Raw genomic sequence first — 25,151 nt, 5'->3', positions numbered from 1 at the left:
TTGTTTTCCTGACTCAGTGTTATCTTCCTCCTTATCTTCGTGGAACAATGTGCCCGCCCCCTTGTGGCCAGAATGATATCTTTCCTTTCCTAGATAGCATTAATCACATCACAACTTACTTGTTTGCCCAAGGATTGGTTTTCTTTGTGCAAGGATTGGTTTTCTTTGTATTTTGTTTTCTGGTGTTTGTTTATTTGTTTTTGTATTCCACCAACTTGGTGTTCCAACTCAACTTTGAAAAAAAAAGCCAGTTTCCTCCCATCATTCAATATCTTGTTTCATTTTATTCCCAAAAGACTGCTGTTAAATCAAAACCAACTAGTTACCTGAAGGAGTCTCATTTTATTCTTTGTTATTTGAAAAATCTTATAAACTAAAACCTTGTCCACCAGCACTTGGAGAATCCTTGGAAGCTAGAACTGCACAATCCCTGTAAGAAAGACACTGGAAGTTATCCATCACATCAGTCGATCTCACCAGAGAGAAGGGAAATGGAACCTTACAGGATGGAAATGTAATTTAATAGCTGAATGAACATTTGATCGGCTTATTTCATCCCGAAGAAGAAAAGGGGAGAGTGGGGGCGACCCAGGTGGTTAAATTGTAATACAGTAGAAATTCTATCACCCATGAAAACTGTAATTGGGATTCCACTTTTGGATTTGGCCGACTCAGAAACAGATGTGTGTTTCAATGAGAATCCCAGGCTTCACCTCCTCAAGAAATGCTATTCAGACTCAAAACAGAGCTTTCAACTAGCCTATACTCCAAAGAAATAACTGGGATAAATTGACTGTAATTGTCCCAACTGTTTAGAATTCCCATGTTGGATTGGGGCTAGATGTGTGGTTCTCATTGTACAGGCTTGAAGAAGAAGACACTGTCGTTGCTCCCACTTCTGCTCTTGGGGGAGAGGGAGGGATAATACAAAAAACGGGAGAAAATGTCTTTGTCAAGTTGAGATCCAAAGATTTGAGCAGAAGTATCTGAGCCACGGGTCATTTCCTCAGTGAGTGGGGCTAGAGAGAGAGAGCAGGGTTGAGGTGAAGGCTTAATTTGTGCATAATTCACTCCCAGTAAGAGAAAGAAATCAAATTTTTCTCATTATATGGCCTGTCTGGGTGCACAAGCCTTTCAGCTGAGCTCCTCTGATGCATTCTGGCAAGACTCTAAATTCGTATTGTCCGCATAACATGGAGCAGGTAGCATTTCTTTTGAAAAGAAACTCTGGCCCGTGTAATTCTAGCTAGAGAAGCTGGTGCCAGGAAATTGACAGCGAACCAGACCACAGATAAATTCAATAAATCTCCATCTTTTTACAGGAGTCAAGAACAAGCCAGGGGAAATGCAGTTGTCATGGAGTGAGAGTCACCAGCAGCAGCCCAGCTCTTCATGGGTCCCAGGGAACTGAAGCTGAAGGTGAGTGAACTGCCTGTAACAATACTGGGTATTTCCTTCACCTTGGTTTGTATCAGCATTTATTCAGTGTCTCTCCCATTCTTTTCTTTCCTGGCCCAGAGAGATCTGACTTCCAACCCCAAGACTAGGAAAATCTAATTCATCAACTCCTTCCCTGGTCTGAAGGAGTCAGGTTACCTTCCTGAAGAACAAACCTCCATGTCTCTTGTCCCAGTTCTTTTCCTCCTGCATCTGTTGTCCCTCCTCCTTGCTACAAAGTAGCCACTTCCCCCAGGAAAGTTATAATCCAGTCTAAGTACTTCCTCCAGCAAACAACGAAACAAATCTAGTCTTTGGTCACTGGAAGCATGAAGCTGGCCCTCTTTACAAATATGGTGTTTTTACTAAACACTTGCTGGTATGCATCCATTCGAGAGAACAAAATGAATGCTGTAGGACTTAAGCCACTGGTTTACACGGAGCAGATATGTCTCCCGTGACTGTGTGTATGACACAGCTCTTCACTGGGTACCTGAGAAAGCAGAAACAAGTCCTCTGCTGAAAGAAGGGCATTTGGAAGGTGGCAAGAGTGTTCACCTATAAGAACAGAAATGAGACTACCAAGCAATTTTGAGTTTTCATTTTGATGACTCTACTGTGCATTGCTCCTGTCCTTTCAAAGCCACCAGAGGGCCATCTGAGTGATTCTGTGTCTTTCTTTGCATAGTTTTCTTTTTGATATGTCACTCTGTTTTTCCAGTTATTCTTAAAGTACAAAGTAAAAAGCAGGTGGTTGCCCAGAAACAAACAGCCTCTGAGTACTGATTCTCTCTCAAATTATTCTGCCCTTCTTGGTGCTCTAAAGTTGTGTTATGAGACTGCAATTCCTCTATAGCTCTAGTTGCACAGAGAACAAAATGCCATCTTTTAAATGTAATCTAAATTCTAAATTTAGATTTAGAATTAATCTAAATTAATTAGATTAGATTAGAATTAATCTAAATGTAATCTAAATTCTCCCACCAGTCTTGGAAATAATTCCCCTGCCTTTTTTTTTTACAGCTAAACAAATTCATCTCCAGGGAAGGCAAACAAAGGCAATGCCAGTCTTCTTACAGATGGCCCCTGCAGGCGTTATGGTAGTGGAAGGGTGTGTCACACAGATGGGACTCTGTAGCTAAAGGACACTACAGTCCTCTGTCCCTTAGACTGCTCTCAGAGGAGCAAGAATTTAAGTCAAGTTCATCGGGACTCTTCACACCTCTAGACTCAGAACAGTTTATCACTCAGTATCTAACATGAAAAGCCAAAGCCTATTGGTATTGTGACTATTATATGCATCTCTTATATTCTGCCCCGTCCCCCTGATATTCCTTTATAGCTCTAGATGTACAGAGAGCTCCAGAGTCCAGAATACTCAAAGACTTACTTTCATCACAGGGTATCAAAAACAATGGGGAATAGATCTGACGCATGTTTCCCTTTGCAGGTAGGACTTTAAAAAAAAGTTTCCAATTATCCTGAATTGGATTTCAGGAGTCTCCTAGCCTTTATGACTGAGCAGTCTACCATACAGTCTCGAATGCAAAGAATAAGAGAAGATGAAAATCAGAAAATGGAGTCTGTAGTATGTAGACTAATATAGATTTAGTGTGTATGTGTAGTATATATTGTATAAGTACTTCTCATATTTACAGAAAGGGTTGCAGTGCCTTCACCAGTCTAAGCAAGCCAGTACTTCTCCAGGAAGCAAGAAAGGATGCCTGAAGCTCTATGCCCAGGTTGAGTAACCTCCTCTGAGCACCTCAAGGCTAGCTGAAGTCACAGGCCCCCTGCTATTTTTTCACACTTCCCTCCCTCTCTCCTTAAGACCCACTTCTCTGCAAGATCTACTGGCATGTGGAAAGCTGGCCAGATTGCCTCAGAGTTCAAGTCCCAGTCCTGACTATTGGATGAGATGAGATGAGATGAGATGAGATGAGATGAGATGAGATGAGATGAGATGAGATGAGATGAGATCCTGTCACTCATTTCTATGCCCAAGCTCTTTCTTTGCAACTTGCTGTGTGATCCAGAAAGAGTTAATCTGTTGTTCCTTTCCATTAAATGGAACATTTAAAGTCCAGAGACTTTAAAACCTAAAAAGTCTCTGTGTAAAGAAAGGAAGTACTGTTTTATAACTAATAACTTCAACAAGTACTATCTTTTTAAATGCTGTGAACATCATTTCCCACTGGTCCTATGCATGGGAGCAGATCAGACAGCTACTGTAGACAGCGACACTTCCAAGCAATAACTTAACTCAAAAGTCTCTTCCCTGGGTTTCAGAAAGCCAAACACGGTGAGGCAAAAAAAACTAAAATAACAAAAACAACAACAAAAAACAAACACACAAACAAAAACAATCAGCCAGAAACTCCTTTGTACTTTAAAGATGCTTGTTTGTTTGGTAACCTGAGATACTTTTCTTTGGCTTTTAGAATGATAGAAAAGCCCTCCATTGTCTCCTTTTGACTTTTAATTTTTCCTTTCATTTTAGGATGGTTTCTGCACTTGGCTTTCTCCTCTGGTCCCCAAAGCTGAGCTGGCACTTTCTGGACCATGCTGGGGGGGGGGCGCAGGGTAGGGGGCACCAATCTGCTGGAGCCACTGACAAATGCCCCCATGCAGGTCACCTTCTTTTTCAGCGTCTGCCCAAGCAGAGCAGTGAGTACCCAAGAAAATCAAGAACACATCCTCTGATCGTGTGCATACTGGATGGAGCGAAGGTTAAGCACAAAACACCACAGAGAACACAGACTTTCTCCCTCACCAAGCTGGCGAGTTTCAGACTTTCCTTTATTCAAAGGCAGCCATGTTTAACAGGTGAAGTCAGACTCTCACCAGTAATATATTTATGACTACAACAATTGAATTATGCTCAGAGTCCCCGCCACCAATGCGCCTTAACTTGAAATCATTTAATAGCCCTCTTGCCTAGTTCCTGGGTTTTTGCCCACCCCAATTCCTTGCAAACCAGAAGCCAAAATGCACCTCACCACCCTGAAGCAGTTTGTTTTTCAAAATTAACAAATGTACTGAGCCCCAAACACCGGAAACCATGCTGATGGCTCTGGAGGTACATCAGGGAGTGTTGGGTGTATCCAGCTGAGAGATAAGCCTAGTCTTTAATTACTGAAAACACCACCAGTCCCAGCATCAATCCCAGAATCTCTTTCTCCTGTCCTGTCTTCTTTGGGGTGGCATTAACATAGAAACAAAGCCAGCCTAGTCACTGGGCACAGAAAAACAAAAGGATTCCAAACAATATTCTTGGGGTAGGGGCAGCAATCCAAGGAAGTTGTACTCTTGTTTGTTACTATAAAAATATATGATTAAGGGCTTTGGCTTTGCTCCTTGGTTCAAGCCCCACTCCCTTGGGACTGTGGCTGCTCAGAGGAGTGGGGGGAGGGGTATAAAGGAGAGTTGGGTCCTTGGAGAATGCACTGAAGTTTTCCTCGATTGAAGAAGTCGAGCACAGGAAAGCTGTAAAGACCTTTGATTGTGAGAAAAGTGTGTGTGAGAAGGGGTGGGGGAGAGAGAAGGAGAGAGAGAGAGAGAGAGAGAAAGGGAAAGAGAGAGAGAGGAGAGAGAGAGAGAGAAAGGGAAAGAATTGAGATGAGAATATAGAGGAGGGAAGAGAGAGAGAGAAAACAGGCGGAGGGAGGGAGTGGAAGAGGAAGAAGAAGAGAGAGGAAGGATATGGATGGGAAAAGACAAAACAAAAATAAATTGAGGTTGTGGATGCAGGAGTCTCTCTCCGAACTAGGAAGGTTAGGAGAACGCAGCCATCTAAAACCAAGACGCAGAAAGACCTAAAAAATTCCAGGGTTTCCTGAAGGAAGCACCGGCGGAACTGTTGAGACCGAGGCAGTGCAGGGCCCCAACTCCAGGATGCTGCCAGCGCAGAGGTCGAATGAGCTGAGCTGCATTGCCGGCCGGCTCCTCTGAACCGGGCTGTGGCTCTGCGAGAGGACAGCCCCTAGGAGGTCGAGGCTGGGATGGGCAGTCCGTGTAAGCTACCGAGTGCGTCCGCGGCCTTGCTTCCCGGGCTGGGGGGCTTCCGGTCGGTCCCTGCGGAAGAAGCACAGGAGGATCGGGTCACCTCCGAGAGCCTAGGCTATGGAGCAGGATGCCAGCAGGTCACGGACTTCGGGACGCTCACCCTTCCGTGTCCCGTTCAGGGAGCCACTCCACAAGGCGGGCTAGTGGATCTCCTCAACAGGCCGCTTCTCCAGTCATTCATTCCTGATGATGACCACAGAAGCAAGGGGTGGTGTGCACGTCTTCAGCTCCTAAGGAGACTTCGTGACTAACCTGGTGCTGACCCCGCAGAGCATGTCCTCCGGTCCCCGACTCACCGATCCACTCCAGACCCATGCGAGATAGGCAGGATTGAGGGGCAGCTTAGGGTGTCTGGAGGTAGGCAGGGTGCGGAAAACGGGCCACCAAACATTCTTGGGGGCCTCAGACTTGAGCCAAAGTGGAGCTTTAGGTAAGCAGCGGAACACTGCGGCCACAGCGCATCCTGGGGCCTGTGGGCCTCTGGATTAAGTGGCAGTGGGCTTGCCAGATCAGACGGTATTCTGCGCATTGCTCTATTATTTGGGGTTTTGGGAAGGGGCCCAAGTTTTGCTACTGGAAGCCAGAAAGTGACGCCACGATTGTGCAATCCTATTTTTCCTTTCTCCGGAACCCGGGGCCCGGCTGGCTGTGCAGCTTTTCCTCGCACCAGGAGGCAAAATGATCTCTGAAGGGGTGCGTTTTCGGTTTTCTTTCCCTCCTCTCGCAAAAAGCCACTCTCTAACGCCTCAATTCCAATTCGAGGAGAGGGAACTCTGATTTGCCAGCCCCAGGCAACTTTGACTGTCCTATTTCAAAGTAACAGTACACAGGCGCGCGCGCGCGCGCACACGCACACACACACACACACACACACACACACACACACCAGGTTAGTGCGATATTTAAAGAGATAGATATACAGACGGTCCCGACCAAAGTCCTTCAGGCGATACCCCACCTCTCAGTTCACTTTACTAAGCACAGTTATGACTGTACAACCAAATATCCAGACATCTTTTCCATCCTGATCACACACTTCAAAAGTGAGGACCTGTTTTTAAAACATCTGAGGCGAAGGTTTCTCGGGCAGGAATGACAAGTGGAGAAAAATAAACACCCAGGAGCCAGGAGATGAATTCCACCCCCACTTTGGGAAGATTCTCCCGTGTTCCCTTATCTCAGTTCCTCCTACCCCGTTTGAGGGGGGGGGGGAGTCTTCTGTAGAACTCTGGGAATGGGGGTACCTTCTGTAAGTACCTTTACCCCGGGGAGTCACTTGGCATACTCTAGTCTCTGGGAACTGTGACTAGGGAAGACAACTTAAAAATATGGGAATTGCAAGAACAGAGCATATGACAGAGAACCAGGAGAGGCTGGGACTCCACCAAAGGAGAGGGAATAGCAAGGAGTTTCATAATTTGCAAAGGCTAATTTGCATGACAGAATTCTCTTTTGGTATTGTCCAAGCACCAACTCTGGATTAGCAATAATCAGAACAAAATTGCAAATTCTCTTTAACAAATAAATAGCAAGTTTTCTTACGGGAAGCCTGAAAGTGACACTCATAAATGTGATTTTTTTAATTGCCCCCACCCCTTATTTTTAAATCCCTCCTGGGATCAGTTTTTGAACGTTAAAGTTTGCAGTTTTCTGAAACACGGGAATGCCTTTTGCCTTGAGAAGAAGTCAATGGGGTCCCTCACCTTGGGGAGGAAAGTACTGGCACAGAGACCTTTGGGTGGCTGTGGATGTTCTTAAAAGCCCACCCCCTTCTTGTGAAGAGAATAAGACTTCCTTATTCTTCTCTCAGTTCCTAAGAATTAAAGTTCCCTTTCAGGAGAAGGGAAGCATCAGCAACCATTCCTACTTTCTTGCCTCCATAGGAGGCAAAACAGATTCGCTACCTTCCACCAAGACAAAGGCAGTAAATCGTGAAGCACTAGCTGATATTTGATGAGGCTCCAGGCTGAATAATGAGTAAGGTGCCCATTTGCAGCTAACTGGAGGAACACGCTAGTGAAAATTGTATCCTGGATACGCATTGGGTCATCAAAATAATTTGATTTTTACTGGGTATATTTATATTCATATGAATACAAATTCCTATTGTCTCTGAAAAGACAATTTTGTATCAAAAGTTAACTAGTATTAATTTTACTATTATACAGTAAACGAAAAGTAATGACAGTAAACTCTCATGAAACAATTTTCTTTGAACACGTTAATTGTTTAAGAAATTGTTGAAAGCAAATGGCACTGGATTATATAACTTTGCTTTGACTCTTCAGAGTCCAGTTAAGGGGCAATTCTTTCTGCCCATGAGATGAATGTAAATTCATACTGCAAGGGGGTATGTAACTTTTACGTTTCAAAAACAGGTGCTTAATGAACACTTCTGTTTACAACCATTGAGCACAAATGCTTGCAAGCCAGCCTGAGAAATTGTTCATTGGGATGGGTGTGAATAATTCCTTTAACCCATTTTTTTAAGGCACTGTATGGATCAGGACACTAACTTACTAATTTAATAACCAATGTAGTTAACTTGGTTGTAGGTTCTGCATTTTATTGTAGGAGGCGGATATGATGGTCACAGGGATATTCTGCGAGTGAGGTGTTCTGTATTTCTGAAAAGGGGGTGTCTGATAAAGAAAATCAATCAGGAATTACCCCCAAATACAGATCCCTCCCAAGCTGACTACAGGTCTTTGGAGTTAGTGAGTTTGTATGTGAGGTGGAAGCACCCTCATGACCAAGTGGCCCTTCTGAAAACTCCTTCCTTTTGGAATCAGTGAACTCTTCAGTTTACTATGTCTTCCTTCTCCTTGGGACCAACCCAGGAGAAATCACTTAAATTCTTGACTAAATACTTTTAACTTAAGTAAACCTGCTCAGTTAAGCACTCTACACGGTGTGGCAAAGCTCATTTCAATATCCACACCAACAGTCCCATTTCGGTGTGAGAAACTGAGTGAGGGGGAACTCACCCTGAGACCCTTCAACTGTCCTTAAATGTAGGGGGCTAATGAAAGCTATTTTCAGGTTTCAGAATTCTTTCATGGACTTTTTTTTTCTCCAAGTAATGTTATCCTATTATTTAAACTAAATTAAAATAAAGTCTCTGACTCGGTCTAGACAAATGAGTGCAATCTTAATAGGCTAGGATAGAACTGTTCTACAAAGTAGCTAAGGGCTGGAGAGATGACTCAGCAGTCAAGAGCACTGACTTGACTGCTCTTCCAGAAGACAGGTTTCAATTCCCAGCAACCAAATAGCTCACAGCTGTTTGCAACATCTGATACCCTCACATAGACATGCAGATAAAACACCTTGCGCATAAAATAAAGATAAATAATTTTAAAATATTTTGAAATTTCAAAAGCTGTTTTCTCCCTTCAGTTTATTCCTGTGGGTGGTACCTAGTCTTCCCTTCCATCTCCCTGATTCAGTTACCTGGCCTCACCAAAACTTCTTGGAAATAGATCTTTTTGTCTGGGGACCACTATCATCTGTCTAGCCATGGGCGCAACCCCACCACGACCCCTTCCAGCATTGGTGGGTGTGAGACAAGTAAGATCAGAACTATTTCCTAATCCCAGAACACCCTTCTGGCTCATTCTGTCCTTTAGTTTGTGTGCATGGTCCCCTTCTCTGCTGGAGCGAAACTCCCTTATTCGAGTAGTGAAGTTTAAATATTCTGGTGATCAAAACCTAAATACGAGCAGGTTCATAACTATAACGGACAGATTTAAGATCAGGTGAATTATTTCTCAGTACAGTGAAAAACAAGAATTTCACAGACAGTATGATTTAATCCATGCTGGCCCCATGTGTTAAATCTCTTGGTTCACTTTTTAGAAAGCAGATTTTGAAGAGGGAGGGGGACTAGGCTCCAAGCCACAGCGCCCTAGAATGGAAAGAACCTGAATGCTTTCGATTTCCCCACCGAGAATGCGCTGAGGAACAAGGGTCTAAAAAAGAGAGCCGGGCCAAGGTTTAAAAGGAACTGAGAAGAAAAGGAAGGGCAAGAATCAATGGGGAGTCCAGATGTGGAAGTCAGGAGTGTCACTGATAGGGTCCAACCCCTCCTGTAGGATTGAAGTGCAGGACTCTCTCCACTATAGAGAGCTACAGTTTTCTAGGCTACCCAAATGTGGGCCTGGGATGTTTTGCAATTAACGCATTTTTGCAGTCTACACAAATGTGGGCGTTTTAGACCATTCTTGGCATGGAGAACATGAAGCCAGAACGGGCAAAAATTTGACCAAGAATATAAGAACTTCAATGACACCTAAAGTCTTGATTACCAGCCTGGCCCTCTTCCTTCTCTCTCAATAGATAAATAAATAAATAAATAAATAAATAAATAAATAAAGGGGCAGTTTAAAGTGAATCGCTCACTCTCCCTTTCTTAAGGGCACCTGCTAGAGATGAATCTACCCCAATCGCCTCACGTCTCCCTCCCCTACTTTTCCCACATCCCCCACTCATCACCCCCCTTCCTTTTTTCTGTCTTCCAAGCTCCTCTCCTTAGTTTCTAACCCCTCCAATAACCTGACACCTCCCAGATGGCGCCCCTCACCTTCTCGGTTGGGGTGTTTGAAGGTCATCGCCGCTGCAAGCTCCCCGCCGTGCACCGCCACACCAGCTCCGTGGGGCGCCAGTGGGGGTGCCTGGGCTGGTGGCCAGGGCGGGCCGGGAGATAGGTAGCCGGCTGCTGGAGCGCTGTACACTCCGTGCTGGTTGGAAGCCGGGTAGGCGCAGGCAGGCAGGAAGCCTCCCACTGCGGAGAGGCTGGAAGCCGACTACAGAAAGGAGACAGAGTCAGAAAACCCTCTGGCTTCGCCAGCACAGGCCGCCTTGGCACGAACTCTGTTGTTCTGTCACTTGTCACCGTTCTAGGACTCCCTAGCAATCTGATTTATAAACCTGATTTTAAAACCTCAGGGTGTTTGTTTGTTTGTTTGTTTGTTAATCGAAAGGCATGTCAATCTTCACTCGAAAGCCAGGCTGCTCTCAACTAGGACTGCGGGACTTGAGGACAGCAATAGGCCGCTGGAAGACGCTCTCTGCCCAGACTTCGCAAAACCTGGCTGGGAGTCGCTGCTGCTCTTTCTCCTCACCCTAACCCTTTCTGTGCCCACCCCCGCCAAGGTGACCTCTGCCCTGCATTCTGATTACCTGAGTATATTTAATGTCTGCCTCCAAGGCAGGTTTCTCGAGTCCATTCACTGCTGGCGAGGTGGGGAAGGCCGCACGGTTCACACCCGCCCAGTCTTCCATCTTGGGGGAGTAGGCAGCGCCTTCGCTCCCGGCCAGGGCCCCTGCAGGAACGCAGATGGAGTGAATATCTGTGCACTCGTGAAGACCTCCAGCTCAGACTTTTGTACAGGAGCCAATGACCCAACTAGAATCAGCGACTCAACTAGAATCAGCGAGCACTGCCAGACACCCCCTCCCACCTCCCAGAGGGTGCCACAAACTCCAAAGGCCTTTCTTTGGAGGTGGGGGAAGTGGCAGGGCCCGGCCTTTCCAAGCAAGGGAGAGAGGGGCTTCCAGTTCATTTCCTCCAACCCTGGCCCGCTTCCTACGAAAAAGCCTAAGTACCGGCGGGCGAGGCTCAACCGGAGGCAGTTTGTTCACGGCTCAGAAGCAGCAACAAAAAAGATTCAAGTTCAAGGCAACTTCACGAAAATTTTGTAAACCTCTGGATGTCTTTTATTAGCACCCAGAAAGCTAGAAGACCGTTTTGGCCCAGGTCTGCTTCTAGGGACATTCTTGGTCTCCCAAAAGAGACACCAACTCCAAGACCTACGCCAAGATGTCTCAAGCACAGAGCTGTTCCCAGATCAGGTGTGTGCCCCCTGCTGAGGGAAACCTTGAAAGGTGGGTGCAGACCTGGTAGCCACTTCCCAACCACCTGCCTTCTGCTGCTCCATGGATAGTTTTGGTTGGTGCTATGTTGGTATAGTGCCACCTAAATGAACAGTGTGCAGAGCCTCGGAGATTGGGCTAAGCAATCCATTTTCCCCAGCTTGTGTGTCCTGGGTCTGCTCAGGTCTGCTCCTGGCAGGGAGCGAAGGCGCTGTAAGGAAGGAAACACTAGCTGCTTGGGAAAGGTGCCAATGCTTCCAGAAAACACTATATATATATATATATATATATATATATATATATATATCATCCTAGGCAGGGCATCAAAGTTGCCTGAAACTTTCAGTCTTTTCCGTGCAAAAGAAATTACCAATATTTGACTGAATTTTAATGACAACCAGAGCACAAATCCTAGCAACTGCCCCAAAGAGAATGGGGAGTCATTACCTCTATTCTAATGGCAGGACATGAATGGCTTCTGAACCCAACAGAGGTCTAGCCCATACTTTTAAAAAAAAAGAAAAACAAAACAAAACAAGAAAACACTGACCACAGGGGTTCTTTCTCTTTTACTTGAAAGAGCTCCTGAGCCCGCATGAGCTCCTGAAGGAACCTGAAAGCTAAAGAAGGGGCTGAGCAAAAATGGCCCAAGCGGTTTGTTTGGCTTAGATTTGGCGATAGGCATTTTGCATTCTTTTTGCAAGAATGAAAAAGTTCAATTTCAGGCCTCCGATTTTGTGGTCTGCGTCTGCTCTTCTATTTAAGAAATATTTTCCATAGTTGTCATAAAAAGTTCAAGATGTCCGAAGACTCTCACAGAAGGTTCTGGACCCCCAGCCTGTGTGACCAGTCCTGAGCTTACTTTTGAGCCAAAGTCAGTTCTAGAAGGAGAAGGGCATGCAACACCCTCGCTCATCCTCCCGCCCCAAGTTCTGCCTTTTGTAGAAAATTACTGAAGACATCACGACTAAGACATCACGACTAACCTGTTTGCTCCATAAACGTCCGGATGCCCAGGATGTTGCTGACTGAATGTGCGGAGGGCCATGAACGCGGGATACTGACGTGGCCCGCAGAGCCGGGGACCCCGGGATGACTGCCCATCTTAGTGCCCGTGGGTGACACTGGGCTGGGGTAGGGGTACTGGTAGATATGATTGTAGGGCAGTGCAGGCTGCGGAGGCGGCTGCTTACTTGCTTCGTATGGCCCTGGCTGCGCCAGGCTGCCAATCTTATTTCGCAGGATGCGACTGATGGAGCTCACAGAGGGCACGTTGTACTTGTCACAAACGCCATCAGCCAGTAGCCGGTCACGGATCTCCCAGGCAAAGATGCCAGGATCGCCCTGTTTGTAGTCCCGGATGTGCTTCACTACATTGGGGGTGGTAACTCGAGGTTTGCTGCCCCCAATGGCCCCAGGCAGGATGGAGCCGGTCTCGTTGTAGCGCGCCAGGATTTTGCTCACGCAGCCATGAGAGACCCGCAGTTGCCTACTGATGTCACAGGGTCGGATACCCAGCTGTGCTAGCTCCACGATGCGTAGGCGGATGGCATTGGGCAGGGGACGGCCGTTGACGAACACGCCACCAAGCTGGTTCACTTCGCCGTACGTCTGCTCTGCAGACGCGCCGGATAGGAGTGAGCAGGCGAGGGAGAAAACACCGGCGGGTTACTCAAGGGTGACCTTGGGGGACCAATGCACTGCACCCTAGCACGACTCTGAGACAACCCGCAGGTCCACCCCAGCCTCCGACATCTCAGATCTAAGGACAGAGCCAGCCAGGGACAGGCTGGCACATGTCGGGGTCAGGGACAGACATTGTGCTCTTCAGCCCTTGGTGCCCTTTCACGACTTTAGTCATACCCTCACCTCCTCCCTGAACTTAAGGGACTGACCCATCGATGGCTGGGAGCAGCAGAGGACGTGGCTCCTGAGGACATAGAACCCTTCTGCCCAGGGAAAGTGGATCAGGAGGAAAGGAGGGAGGCAAAGAGTCTCAACCCAGCTCCGCACCCGCCCGCACCCGGGCTGAGGCTCGCCCCTTACCCATCGCGCGCGGGCCGGCCAGCTGCCTGGCGCCGGAGCGGCGGGGGCTGGGCCCGGCGCAGTCCGGGAGAGCTCGGGCGCCGCCACCGCCGGAGAGGCATAGAGGGAGGGCGCGCGCGAGCCGTGGGCCGCGGCGGCTGGAGACGCGCAGTGAGCCACTGCCCAGCGCGCCGCCCGCCCCAGGGCCTGCCGCAGCCGCCGCCGCCGCCGCCCGCTCCCAGGACACTCTCCAGGCCCGCGACCCCAGGCCCAAGGTGAACTTCATCCGATTGGGAGAAATTCGTCTGACCGGGAAGCTGCGGGGTGCGAGAATCAATTTGACGCGTCCTCCACGTCAATCTCTACAGTCACGCTGGAGACTCACGAATTGGCAGCTCATTGGTTCCCGTCACCGAGCCCGGCGTCCCCCTCCCCGCCCAGAAACTCTACCCCTCCTCCTAGTTCTTGGCTTCCCCCTCCGCCTTTCTCTACCCTCTCCGGAACCCTTTCCCCCCCCCACCCCCACCCCACCCCACCCCACCCACACACACTCACGAGGAATATACACCATGCTAAACCTGAGCCAGATCCTGGGATCATCCAATCTTTGTTGCTTTTTATGGCCTTCCTAACCTACTTCAGGAAAGGTAGGGGAGTCATCTCAAGTTGATCATACATTAACAATCACCTCCACCGCCATTACTAATAACCCGTTGGAAGGTAGAAGTTGATCCTGGCACAATCTTTTAGCATGTGGCTGTCTCCACCACCTGTTGCGCTGAGGAGAAGAGACAGATCAGGTGGATACAGAACCCAGGGAACCACCAAGATGAAAAAAAAGAGGTCCGGCTTGGTTGGGGCATCGAGGAAGGGTGGTCCACAGTGGCTTATGGAGCTGACTCTCCCAGATCCCATTTCTCATCGTTGTCCATCCTGTTCTCATAACAGGAGTGCCTTTTGGAGTAACATGAGGTGATTTCAGTGACCTGAAAGGAGCGCATTCCAGGTTCTGCCTCGAATGACAAAGCCCACCCACCAAAACTCATTCCTCTCCAGTAAGTGACACAAGGAACAAGCAGGAAAGACAGACTTGCTGCTTCCTGCCCCCAACAATCAGGCAATCTTCAAAAAACCCTAATGGTTGCTGAGCTCCTGTTCCGGATTCAGACGGTCTCTTTCAGACAGGCCAGGAGATCCTGCCACACAAACACACACACACACACACACACACACACACATTCCTCAGCAGTCTGGCCTAGACTTTCCCCGGCACCAGTAGTCTTCCAGAGGTCTCTGCTAAATGAAGCCTGACCTTCAGCTCTGGTATTAAAAATCAACTCTTCGAAATCATATCAATGCACAGTCCTGGGCCTCCAAGCTGACTTCCATAAAGGCAGCAATCCCAAAGGAAGCAATGAGATGGTCATGGAGTTCTGCACCTCGTGCCAGCAGAGCAAGGCCTGGGAGTTCCCAGGTGAGACAAGTAGACACCAAGAGCTTTGGGCTAGTCACAAAATAGCCTGATGGAACCCCAGGAAACAGCCACAATCCTGGACCTTCCATGGAGTTCAAACCACCCCTCAGGAATCAAGAAAATGCCTCTCCTCACCAACAAACATCCCTCCATCTCTAGCTCTTCAGAGCAGCCTGGAGACTGCTCACTGTTCAAGGGCAGTGATGTTGTTAAAGGCTCCTGCAGGTTGACTCTGTCAGCATAGCTTCAGGAGCCTCGCTGGAAGCCCTGACCACTTTTCTCCTTTTTCTGGGGGAGGGGAACTTTGATGGACCGCATTCAAACCATGCAAATGTGTGTCAGAAGGACCTTTGCCATAAATTCCTGGCTCTCCAGAGAAACTGTACAACACCCAGTAGTCTGGGGTTGGTGTGAAGGGAACGGTGAAAGAGAACGGGAGATTCGAAAGAGGAGGCATCTCTAGCTGGCCGCCCATAAACATAGTGCGAGCTCAAGCCCTAAGAGTTTCAGAGAGGTTGCTGGGATGTGGACCCGTGCACCCTTGAAGGTGCCCCAACCCCCCAGTGAGAACAGTAAACACACGGAACACCAGACCCATTAGAACAGGGCAGCCTTCCAGTAAAGACCTAGAGAACAACATAGATTTAAGGTGGGCATACTAGGTATAGGAGCTTTCGGTTTGGGGCGGGGTTGGGGGCATGCGGAGAGTTCAACAAGCAGAGAAGAATGAATGCACTTGGTGGGGGGGGGGGGGACAGTTCCGTGAGGCTTTGGGGAGTAAGGACACCTCTCTTTCAATTCTTTTCAGATCGTTTGGGATTTGAGAGCCTTTAATCTAGAGATTCATTTCCAGGATTTCTAGTCAGGCAAGGAATATCAAGAAATGTGTGATCCTTTGCTGTCTGACTCTGCTAGGTGTGAAAAACAGCTTCTATCCCTTAACCCAAAAATGCATCAAAGTAGCTAGCAAAAGGCTGAAGGGCTAGAGGAGGGCGGACGGTAAGCAAGCTCAAAGAGCAGCTAAAGCTAGCTATGCCACCAGAGAGCTGTTTCAACCAAACTACCCTTTGCTCAGCCTGCCACTTCGCCGGCAAGAAGCTCGGTCCAGACAGCATCAAACTCTCTAGAGGAAAGCCCACTGGTGATCCAGGAGAGGAGAAGGTGGAGGAGCGACTTAGGAGATTTGCACTTGTGGAGGCAGGCTCTCTGGAATAGCTGAACCTGCCAGGCTTCCCCATTACCATGTTCCCTCCTCAACAGCCAGCTGCGTGTGCCGGCTCGACCACACAGTGGTCAGCAGGTCTAGGCTTCGGAAAAACCTTACAGTTTGTCGCCCCCTGTCGGGTCCGGTCCCGGCTTGGCTGCGCAGGTTCCCGCGCGCAGCTGGCTGGATGAGGTGGCGCAAAGGTTGGAGTGCAGAAGGCAAAGTGTCTCTTCAACTTTACGCGTTGCGGCTTGGTCATCTCCACCGCTCTGGAACAGCTAATGGTCCACGAGGCGCGCGCAAAGGTAAGAAAGCTCGTATACTCCACGTTTGGTTTGATAAAATAGTATTGCATGCGGCGCTAAGCCCGGCGTGCAACCAAGTGAGCGAGTAGTGGTTTCCAGGAACGTGGAAGTTCCCGGGCTGAAGAACCTCACACAGCGAAAGCCTGGTCCGCCCTGTGCTGAAAGCTCACAGGGGCAGAGGACCAAGGTGAGGGTCTCTGGGGGTCCCTGGCTCAGGTATCCCAGGGCAGAGAAAGTAGGCGAGGCAAGCTTCATAGGCATTGGAAGTTAAAGAGGAGGTTAAAAAAGAAGCGAGTCTTTCTGGGGACTGGAGACTGGGAGCGGAGAAAGTCGCTAAGAAATATTCTGCCCCTTTGTCACCAGAGCCGTGAATGGAGGACCCTAATGTTCAGGCTGAATGAATCAATCTCCAGCTTCACTTCTCTGCACCATCTTGATTTTTGATGGGATGGTGCGGGAAAGTTATTTGGGTGCAAACGAAGCGTGCAACGGGCTGATTGTTCCCCGGGACTCACACATCTCAGGTCTCCAGCAGTAAACTAAACAAGCAGATGCAAGTTCCATTCTGGACCCGCAGGTGCGCAGCTTGATTCTGCCGGGAAGGAACCCAGAGTAGGAGCAAACACGCCGCTTTCGCAGAGCAGCTCTGAAGTAGCCTGCATCGAGCCTCGGTTTTCCAGCAGCCTCATCTGCTAGTCGGGGGCTGGTAGAACTGGGTTTCGCTGCTCCAGTCTCTCCTGGCTCAGGCCTTGCACTTTCGGTGTTTCATGAACACTGGGCAGTGCGTTGAATGGTTCGAAATTAAAGTCAAACAAACGATCTCTTTTCTTTTAAAATTCGTGTGGTGGTTTGTTTTGTCTTTTTTTTTTTAAGCAACGCAAGTTTCAGAGTACTTTGTAAGGATTCTGTGTAAGAACAGACTAAGCAAAGGACTTTGTGTAAGAACAGCCTACTTTACTCTTTAAGGGCATTTTACAATGGACAATTTTACCACTACACAACACTTAAAAATGAAAAAATGCATTTTTTTTTTTTAGTTTGACATGTGGCCAGGTGCAAGAAAGCGTTGGAGGCAAAGCCTTGGGGGACTACAGAACAGGAATCTAGCTCGTGGAAACAGTGTAGACTGCAACGAAGATACGCGGACAGTGGAGAGTGACTGGGATGAAAGGGAAGGATGGGGAGAAGGAAGATTCAAAGATTAATTGATCTCAAAGATCAAGTCAGCATAAGGCCTGTGTCCCTTCCCCACCTTAGGGAGCTAGTGTCCCGCACAGCACCTGTTTTCCCATCTGGAATGCAGGCTCCTCCCCACCTCCAGTCCCACGGAGTTTCCCCCAGGCTTGTATTCACCTTGCCTGTTTGAGTACCCTCCACTCTTTGCAGAGACTCTGTTTATGTCTGCTAGCCTGGAAAAGTCGGGCAGCAGCCTTAAAAGCTGCTCCCGCCTCTCATGGCCCCGTGCTTAAAAATGCATGGTTAGAGAAGCAAAGCAAAGCAAAATCCTTTACACTTTCTTCAAATGAAAGGAATAAATATGAACAGATAACTATTTTGAAGAATAAAAACAAAGTTGGATGCTCAGTCGGGTTCAGGGACTAGGGAAGAAAAAAGAAAATAGACTTGCTGTGTGAGCCCATTAGAAACAAACAGGGGGAAATTAGGCATGACCAGCGAAGATCAAGGATACTTCCTGCTTTGAAATGTAGGGGCCCGACTATTATATTTGTAGCTTAACTTTCAGAGTTTCAGAATGGAAGCATTAAAGGTTGCGCTTGGGTGATAAAAAATAAACTATGAAAGCCAGTAATGGTTTTGTTGGGGGTGGAATAGTGTCCCTGAGCTTTTGAAGTCGCCTGTCTTCTTGTCTTTGGTTCATGTAAATCCTTACCTGACCAAAAACCTGAGCACTGCATATTGTGTGTCTCCCTAACGTCCCTGGCAATGGGGAACATGTCATAAACCTCAATTTCCACTTCTGTAAAGTTACCCACATTGTGCAATTAGATTTATTTCATCTCACTATCTCTCTCTGTCTCTCCGTCTCAGTCTCTATCTCTGTCTCTGTCTCTCTGTCTCTCTGTCTCTCTGTCTCTCTCTGTCTCTCTCTGTCTCTCTCTGTCTCTCTCTCTCTCTCTCTCTCACACACACACACACACACATACACACACACATACCACGTCCATCAAATCCCAAGACATGGTCAAAACTCCACCTTTGCAATAATCTGTCAAAAATGCTGATATGTCCAAGCTAAAAATCAACATCAACGTTGGAAACATCAACTATGGATGGGGCATATCTCCTAAGAACTTGGAAATGTGGGGGAATCTAAGAAGAGCTGTGGGAGGAGAGTGTTTACAGAGGGAGCTGGGGGTGGTTTTAAAGGACTTCTTAAAAAGCAGGACTGGATGAGGGTCTCAGGATGCCCAAAGGATGTCCCTGCTGATCAGACTCACTCAGCTGCAAAGACTGACATGTGAGCCACATCCACTCTGGCCCAACCTAATAGGAAACAGCTTGAAGTGTGTTCCCTGTGAACTCGAGGGCAATGCTTCAGAGGTTTCAGCTTCTGCATGGACTTGGAACAAGGAGGCTGGAGATGGTAACTGGGAATTAAGTCATTGCAGTCTTTTGTCTCAATGAAGACAGTGCCTGTCAGACCTCCTCTGCTTGGACTTCTCTGATTTCTCATTAGAGGTCACTACTCTCCACTCTTGGGCAGACAGGATAATTAACACCTTGCAAAGGTGGCAGTTAGGTTTGTAGAGTAACTGCCGTCATCATTTTACCAGAGGACACTAAACCCTCAGGAGGGCACTGCCTAGGTTCCCTTCCTACTAAGTCAGAGGGAATGGAAACACTGCCCCACTTCAGTGACCTATTTCCTCATAATTAGCATATTGATTGATAATTACAAGTCCATTGTTTTATTTCTATCAACACATACCTCTGGGAAATATTGATATGCGGAAATAAAGTCTTTGCTCCAGTCAGTTTCTTTAGCATTAGCTCAGAAGTCCCAAAGCCTTCCCTCTTCATGTTCATTTAATTTTTCGTATTCACATCTTTGTAATCTCTTGCCACAAGGAATCGCTTTCCTTGACTAGAATCAAGTGTCTTTTATGCTGAGATTCCTTTAAGGCACAGATGGGATTTTTGACTTGTAACTTTTTATGACTTGTCTGCCCTATTCCTTTGAACTGATTGCTATTGGTTATCTTTTCCTCTCCAGTCCCTGCAACATCCCAACAATGCTACATACATATGCACGAGCGCGCGCGCGCGCACACACACACACACACACACACACACACATACATACACATATATTTATGTGTACATAAAGTATGTCCGCTGTTCGGTGATGGTTTTAATTTTCCTCTCCCTCCCCCTGGTGTATGGCCTATGGAGTTTTATTGAAGACCCGTAATGCCTCCGGTTTTGATTTAGTGTTTTGGAGTTTGTGATCTCATTGCCCAGTATGGAAAATATTAGACAGGGTCTGCAGATTGTACACAGGAAAAGACCCGAATCACCATTGTGGGGTGAGTGCTCTTCTCTGGCCCTGAAACAACACAATAGTGCAGCTGGCTCTAAACAAAGAGTCAGCTTTATGGTCATCTAATGGAGACTCCTGCAGCCTGCCCTGCCTTTGCGTGGGTTTTACGAAAAACTGCTGAACACTTAGGCAATCTAGACTCTTCTGACACCCAGAGACTGTGGTTGAAATTGAAATGGTTACAGCTACAGCCTAGAAACCAGAATTTTAAAGATGCAGATGGTTTTCAGGTGTATTTAGATTGAACACTCACTGCTTTGGAGGAAGGTGGGGGAAGGGGTAGGACATGATGCTCCTTGCTTTGTAGCAAAGTTCTGGGAGGCTTCCTCTGTGCTAACGCCCTATGAAGACACTTACAGGCATGTTTAAATCTTTGTCTGAACCAGTCTCTTCACATAGTTTCCTTCTGTAGTACTCTGATCCTCTTGGAAACTGCAGGGCAGATTGTGCCCCTTCCTCTTGTCATTGCTGGGTGCTGAGCTTCTGTCTTTAAGATCCCTGTCTTCCTGCCCTTGAATAGGTGATCCCTGGCTCTTGGTTAAGTGTAAACATCTGCAGAGTGTGCCAGGGTTAGCTCAAGAGCAATGACAAAGTTTGTCCTGAAAGTCTGTGGAAATGATTCATAAATACCCCACAACAGGTTTTGGGGATCAGGGTAATTGGGTCATCCAAGAAGCTGCGAACATCTCTGGTCTTGTAACACTCTAACATGGCTTAAATAATAGACACCTGAAGCAGCAGGGCTTCCAAGGTTATCTGAGAAATACCGAATGCTCTACAAGTTTGACGTAATTTTAGATTTGAAGCTTTCCCGTGGTGGTAATGGCAGACTGCATGAATACTGGAAAATACATGCAGACTAGGATAATGGTAGATAATGGTCTGTGGGTATCTTGGCCAGAGGATGGGCGGTAAGGATAGGTCCCCAAATCAGCTTACAAATCTCTAAAGTCTCAGAAATATAATTAGGTAATTTTCATTTTTATTAGGTTAGCTGGATAATGTTAAGGCCCAAGCTGCTCTTAACTTGATTTTTTTTTAATCATTTTAGGAGACTGGGTATATTCCAAATGACAAGTATAATTTCAGGTTTGCTTTCTACCCCCTTTCTGTTTTTGTTTTGGGGTGTTTGGTTGGTTGGTTGGCTGTTTTGTTTTGGTTTGGTTTGGTTTTTTTCCTGAGACAAACTATAGAGACCACTCTGGCCTCAAACTCTCAATCTTCCTGGCTCAGTTTTCTGAGGGTTGGGGTCACAGACAGGCACCAGCAACTCACCATTGGCTTTCTTTTCATTTTGCAGGCAAGTTTCAATATAGTCTTGGAGTCGCTGTCACTGCAAAACCTTCAACTTTGAAAGTACAGAGCTGCATGCAATGATTTAAAAAAAAAATCCTTTCTAGCAGTGAAATGCAAACCGTTAGTAAAGCTAAAAGGACAAATATAATTCAGCTGGAGTTTGGGGTATTATTAAGTGTCTTGGTTTCAAACCCATAGCCTTGGGCATGCTAGCCACCTATGCCATTCTACCACTGAGCTATGCATGCAGCTCTTGTGTGTATGTTTAAAGCATAGTATAGACATCTGTTGAGGATATCTCGAGTTATATATCTTATAATCCCTATCAATATATATTTTATAAACTCTATCAATTATTTCAAGTAGTCTAAAAATTATTAATGTTCACATTCTTTGACAAATTTACACTCATTGTAATAAGATCATATGAAAAAATAATTTAAAGATATATAAAAAATTGCTAACAATACTGATGACAGAAAAAATAAAATGCCCTTAAATTTGTCTGAGATTTCTCAATAGCAAGCAGAAGCTGAAGGCCGGAGGATGGTTGAAATGTCGTGACAGATGCTAGCAGAGCTACAAGCTGGTAGGTTGCATGAACAGATATGCTGAGAAAATGAGTCTTGACAGGACTCCTAGGCATGCAGACACTGGCAAAATGAGTTGAGTTAATATCCGCCAGCCTAGGACACACTCAGAATTTGTATTATTACTTCTTGGCAGGCCAACAGGAAAGGGGTTTGCCCCTCATCTCATGGGGAGCGTCAGAGGTTGCTGTCCATTCCATTTTATGTAATAACACCTCTATTTGAACCAAAACTCTCTAGTTTAATCTTTTTTCTGCAATTATGTTACACAGACTGTAACCCAGGTCGTGTGATGCGGGGCTGCTGGCCCCATGTGTGGGACATGTGTTCATGTTTGCAATCTCAGCTGACTGGTTTGAGCAGAACGAATCTGGCACTTTCATCTTAGTTTCTCTTTAAACTGGGGCATAGGTAACTCTGCAAGAAGGGCCATGGAACTTTCTGGAGCTGGGACGAAACAGAGCTTAAACTTTGATGAGTAGTAGCCTTAGATGGGATTTGATGACATTATAGTACAACTCTGGGCTTAAGGGTTTTGGGTCATGGAATTGGAGCCTGGATTGTATTGGTCCCATTGTGCTGTCAGAGGCTCTCTTTGCTTTTAAGCTGATGGGAAAGTTGTGGGGAAAGGGTTGACTTATGGTTATGCACGGCAAAAGTATGCCAGGATGCAGGAGCAGGGCTGTGGAGGGGTATGTAGGTAGGAGTGCACCATTGTGGAGCTCAAACACTTTTTCCTTTTAAAGCTTAGGATTATTAAGTCCAAACTGTGTATACACCTTACGTAGAATATCGACAACTGTAGGCTTTTATGTCCATCTGTTGGATACTCGGGTATGTTTGGCTAATAGAAATGCTTATAATCCAAGCTGCAGCACAAGGTAACTTGTGGAGAATGTGGATTTAAAGTACACTCCTGACTTTTCCTCTGTTTGCTGTGTCCCTTCATGGGACTGGTTCAACACACTGAAATGACATCTTGGGGACACAGAGTCACAGCACCTACTTTAAGAAGCTGAGTGACAGTTGTATGACTCGGTCTTCTGTGATTTGGGAAACTCGAGGAAGGAGGAAGGCCTACATTTGCCCAGTGACATGGACAGGTTGGAGTTCTTCATTTTTGTAGTTTCTGGTCAGTGAGGCATGCTGGGCCCTAATCTAAACAGGAGCCACAGTCTATTCTGCTTTTCCCAGTGCCATACGAAGCTCTGCCTTTTTTAGAGAGTGTCATTCACTCCTGTATTTATTCTCTTAGGGTTTTTTTTTGCCCCAAGTGGAGCCCCTCACTTCCTTCCTTGCCATTTGAAGATGTTCTGCCAGCAGGATCTCTCTTGGGGTTCAACCATTGGGTTCAGTCCCCAGAGAACCAAGCCTATGGCTCAGGAACTCAGTTCTATTAGCCCCCTGCATTCTACAAAGTTTGCCTGACTAAGAATAATGTTTGACTCTCTCCCTCCCTCATGAATTACCACTTGTCTCCAAAACTTATATCTTTCTTAGATTGCCCCACATTTTTAACTTTTCCCTATTTCAAGAAGTGCCTTAAATCCATTTTTTTTTTTGGTTAGGTGGCATCTTCTATAACCTTAGGATAAGCATCACACCAACCACTTATTCTTCATTAGGTAAGCACACTACCTAGTAATCTTATGGCCTCCATTGGCTGAGGTGCCAGATGCTTATGTACAATATGAGACACTGTCAGGTTCTGTTCAAATCTCCCTGCCAAGGACTCAAATGCTCATTGCTACAGGCTGAGACTATAAATGTTGATGCTGACGATTCACGTTGGAGACTCTTTCCAATTGTTCTAAGCTAAAGAGTCAGGGTGCCCAAGAAAATAGTAATCCCATGTGCACTGATGCTCACAGTTGGGGTATAAAAGCCTGTGAAACAGGGATTGAAGAATAACTTGGAAGGACCATCTCAGCTTGAGAGCACCAAGTGACTTTGCAGTGATTCTATTATCATCCTACTTGTCCTCCTACTTAGTCAAGCCCCACATCTCCCTCAGGTGCTTATCCCAAGAAGCTGAGCTAAATCTACAAGTTGTGAACACTGTCTGCGTTGCCAACCATTTGAATCTGTTTCTGGTGTATCTTTGTTGCGAGGATGAAGGTGAGGTGATATATCACTGTTGCAAAATCACAAGCATGGAAGCCAGAATGGCCCCTAGTAGTTTGCCAACCTCTTTGTCCTACTGAGGGACATGTTCTAAGCAGGTAGGGGTTCTCAAGAAAGAAAATGATTTGGCTTGTGGTACCTCAAGGGTAAGGAAGGGCCAAGGGGCTGGCAGAGTTGCAGTGAACACCATCAGATTAGCATTTAGGCTCTTAGAATCTGAGAAGCCAAAGAAAGGTCTCAAGTATGGAGGTGGGAGGGCTCCAGGACAAATACAGGGGTTTGAAAGTATGGTCTGGCTTTGTTTCCATCACAGGCAAATTTCTGAAATGGAAATACACAGAACCTCCAGGGCACTCCACAAATTAGAGCGTGGAACACGAGCCTTGTTGGTGGGCTTACACCAACTCTGCAAAATAGCTTCATTGAGCAAATTAATCAAGTAGTTTTGATTACAGGGGAAACATATCTACCAAGGGGAAAATGATTTTCAGACCCTTTCAGTGGTTGGGTTAACATGCAATTCATTTGAGTGAACAGAAGAAAGTTCTTCCTCTCGTCAGCACACAGCCTGAGTGACGAGCATTGGGGATGCAGCTTTTGCTCCTGAGGACTTCCTGTTCTGGTTGCCTGCTTCTGAAGCTGGTCATGCAGATTTCTGTAGTGCTCAGCAAGGGGTGGAGGAAGCGTCCAGCCATGGGAATACTCATCTCTCTGGAGTCCCAGTCTCACCTAATGATTTTGGAAAATAATGTTATGTTGATATCAAACATGCATAGATTCTTCAGGGCATAGATTAGGATGTCATTTTTGTCTTTGTGTTTTGGAAGCACAGAATAGAATGTGTCAACTGCCACCCTAGTTACCAGAAGTCTGTGCTTAGCTCCCATTCTGGAGTGTCAAGGCGTATGCCCCAAGTGTCAAGGGAGGCGCTATGGTAGAAAACTTTGAACTGTGCTGTCAACTCAACAAGCAGAGCACATCAGAGTAAATACAAGATGTGGGTGTCAAAAGGATGCTGTGCTGTGAAGCTTTGAAGTGCTCTGTCAGCTCTATAAGAAGAGATCATCAGAAGCAGCAACACAGGCTCTGAGGTAGGAGGACCGCAGGGCTTTGCAGGTGGGTGCTTGTATCCCAGATGGGCCTTGAAGAGTGGGTAGATGCTGACAAGTAGCAGTCCAGAGGGCAAAGGAGGGAT

General features: G+C 46.7%; 1 protein-coding gene and 1 long non-coding RNA gene across 3 annotated transcripts; one reads left to right on the top strand and one right to left on the bottom strand.

Moving 5' to 3' along the window:
- Positions 1 to 4,198: 4,198 nt before the first annotated feature.
- On the bottom strand, positions 4,199 to 16,820 carry Pax1 (paired box 1). 2 transcript variants are annotated; one of them, XM_029474512.1, is made up of 6 exons: positions 16,200 to 16,820; positions 13,423 to 13,718; positions 12,363 to 12,992; positions 10,684 to 10,826; positions 10,085 to 10,307; positions 4,199 to 5,511 (listed from the first exon to the last, which is right to left on the bottom strand). In XM_029474512.1, the coding sequence occupies exons 2-6, from the start codon at positions 13,685 to 13,687 to the stop codon at positions 5,420 to 5,422; spliced, it is 1,353 nt and encodes a 450-aa protein (XP_029330372.1). In that variant the 5' UTR covers positions 13,688 to 13,718; positions 16,200 to 16,820; the 3' UTR covers positions 4,199 to 5,419. The 2 variants fall into 2 exon arrangements, with proteins under 2 accessions (XP_029330372.1, XP_021011950.1); XM_021156291.1 differs by lacking the exon at positions 16,200 to 16,820 and having other exon boundaries at positions 13,423 to 13,735.
- On the top strand, positions 15,940 to 17,220 carry LOC110289891. Its single transcript, XR_002377381.1, has 2 exons — positions 15,940 to 16,384; positions 16,909 to 17,220. It is a non-coding gene; the product is annotated as an uncharacterized LOC110289891 (long non-coding RNA).
- The last annotated feature ends 7,931 nt before the right edge of the window (positions 17,221 to 25,151 follow it).

Source organism: Mus caroli, chromosome 2 (assembly GCF_900094665.2).
Source record: "Mus caroli chromosome 2, CAROLI_EIJ_v1.1, whole genome shotgun sequence".
Taxonomy (NCBI): domain Eukaryota; kingdom Metazoa; phylum Chordata; class Mammalia; order Rodentia; family Muridae; genus Mus; species Mus caroli.
Note: the sequence above shows the minus strand (reverse complement) of the source record. Positions and strands in the feature narration are given on the sequence as shown.

What these genes read in the sequence shown, in the direction of transcription:
- Pax1 (XM_029474512.1), bottom strand. Translation starts at nt 13,687, where the DNA reads ATGAAGTTCACCTTGGGCCTGGGGTCGCGGGCCTGGAGAGTGTCCTGG. An exon ending in GACGTTTATGGAGCAAACAG is followed by an intron (nt 10,827 to 12,362) that starts GTTAGTCGTGAT and finishes GCGTTCCTGCAG; the next exon opens with GGGCCCTGGCCGGGAGCGAA. An exon ending in CAAACACCCCAACCGAGAAG is followed by an intron (nt 5,512 to 10,084) that starts GTGAGGGGCGCC and finishes CTTCTTCCGCAG; the next exon opens with GGACCGACCGGAAGCCCCCC.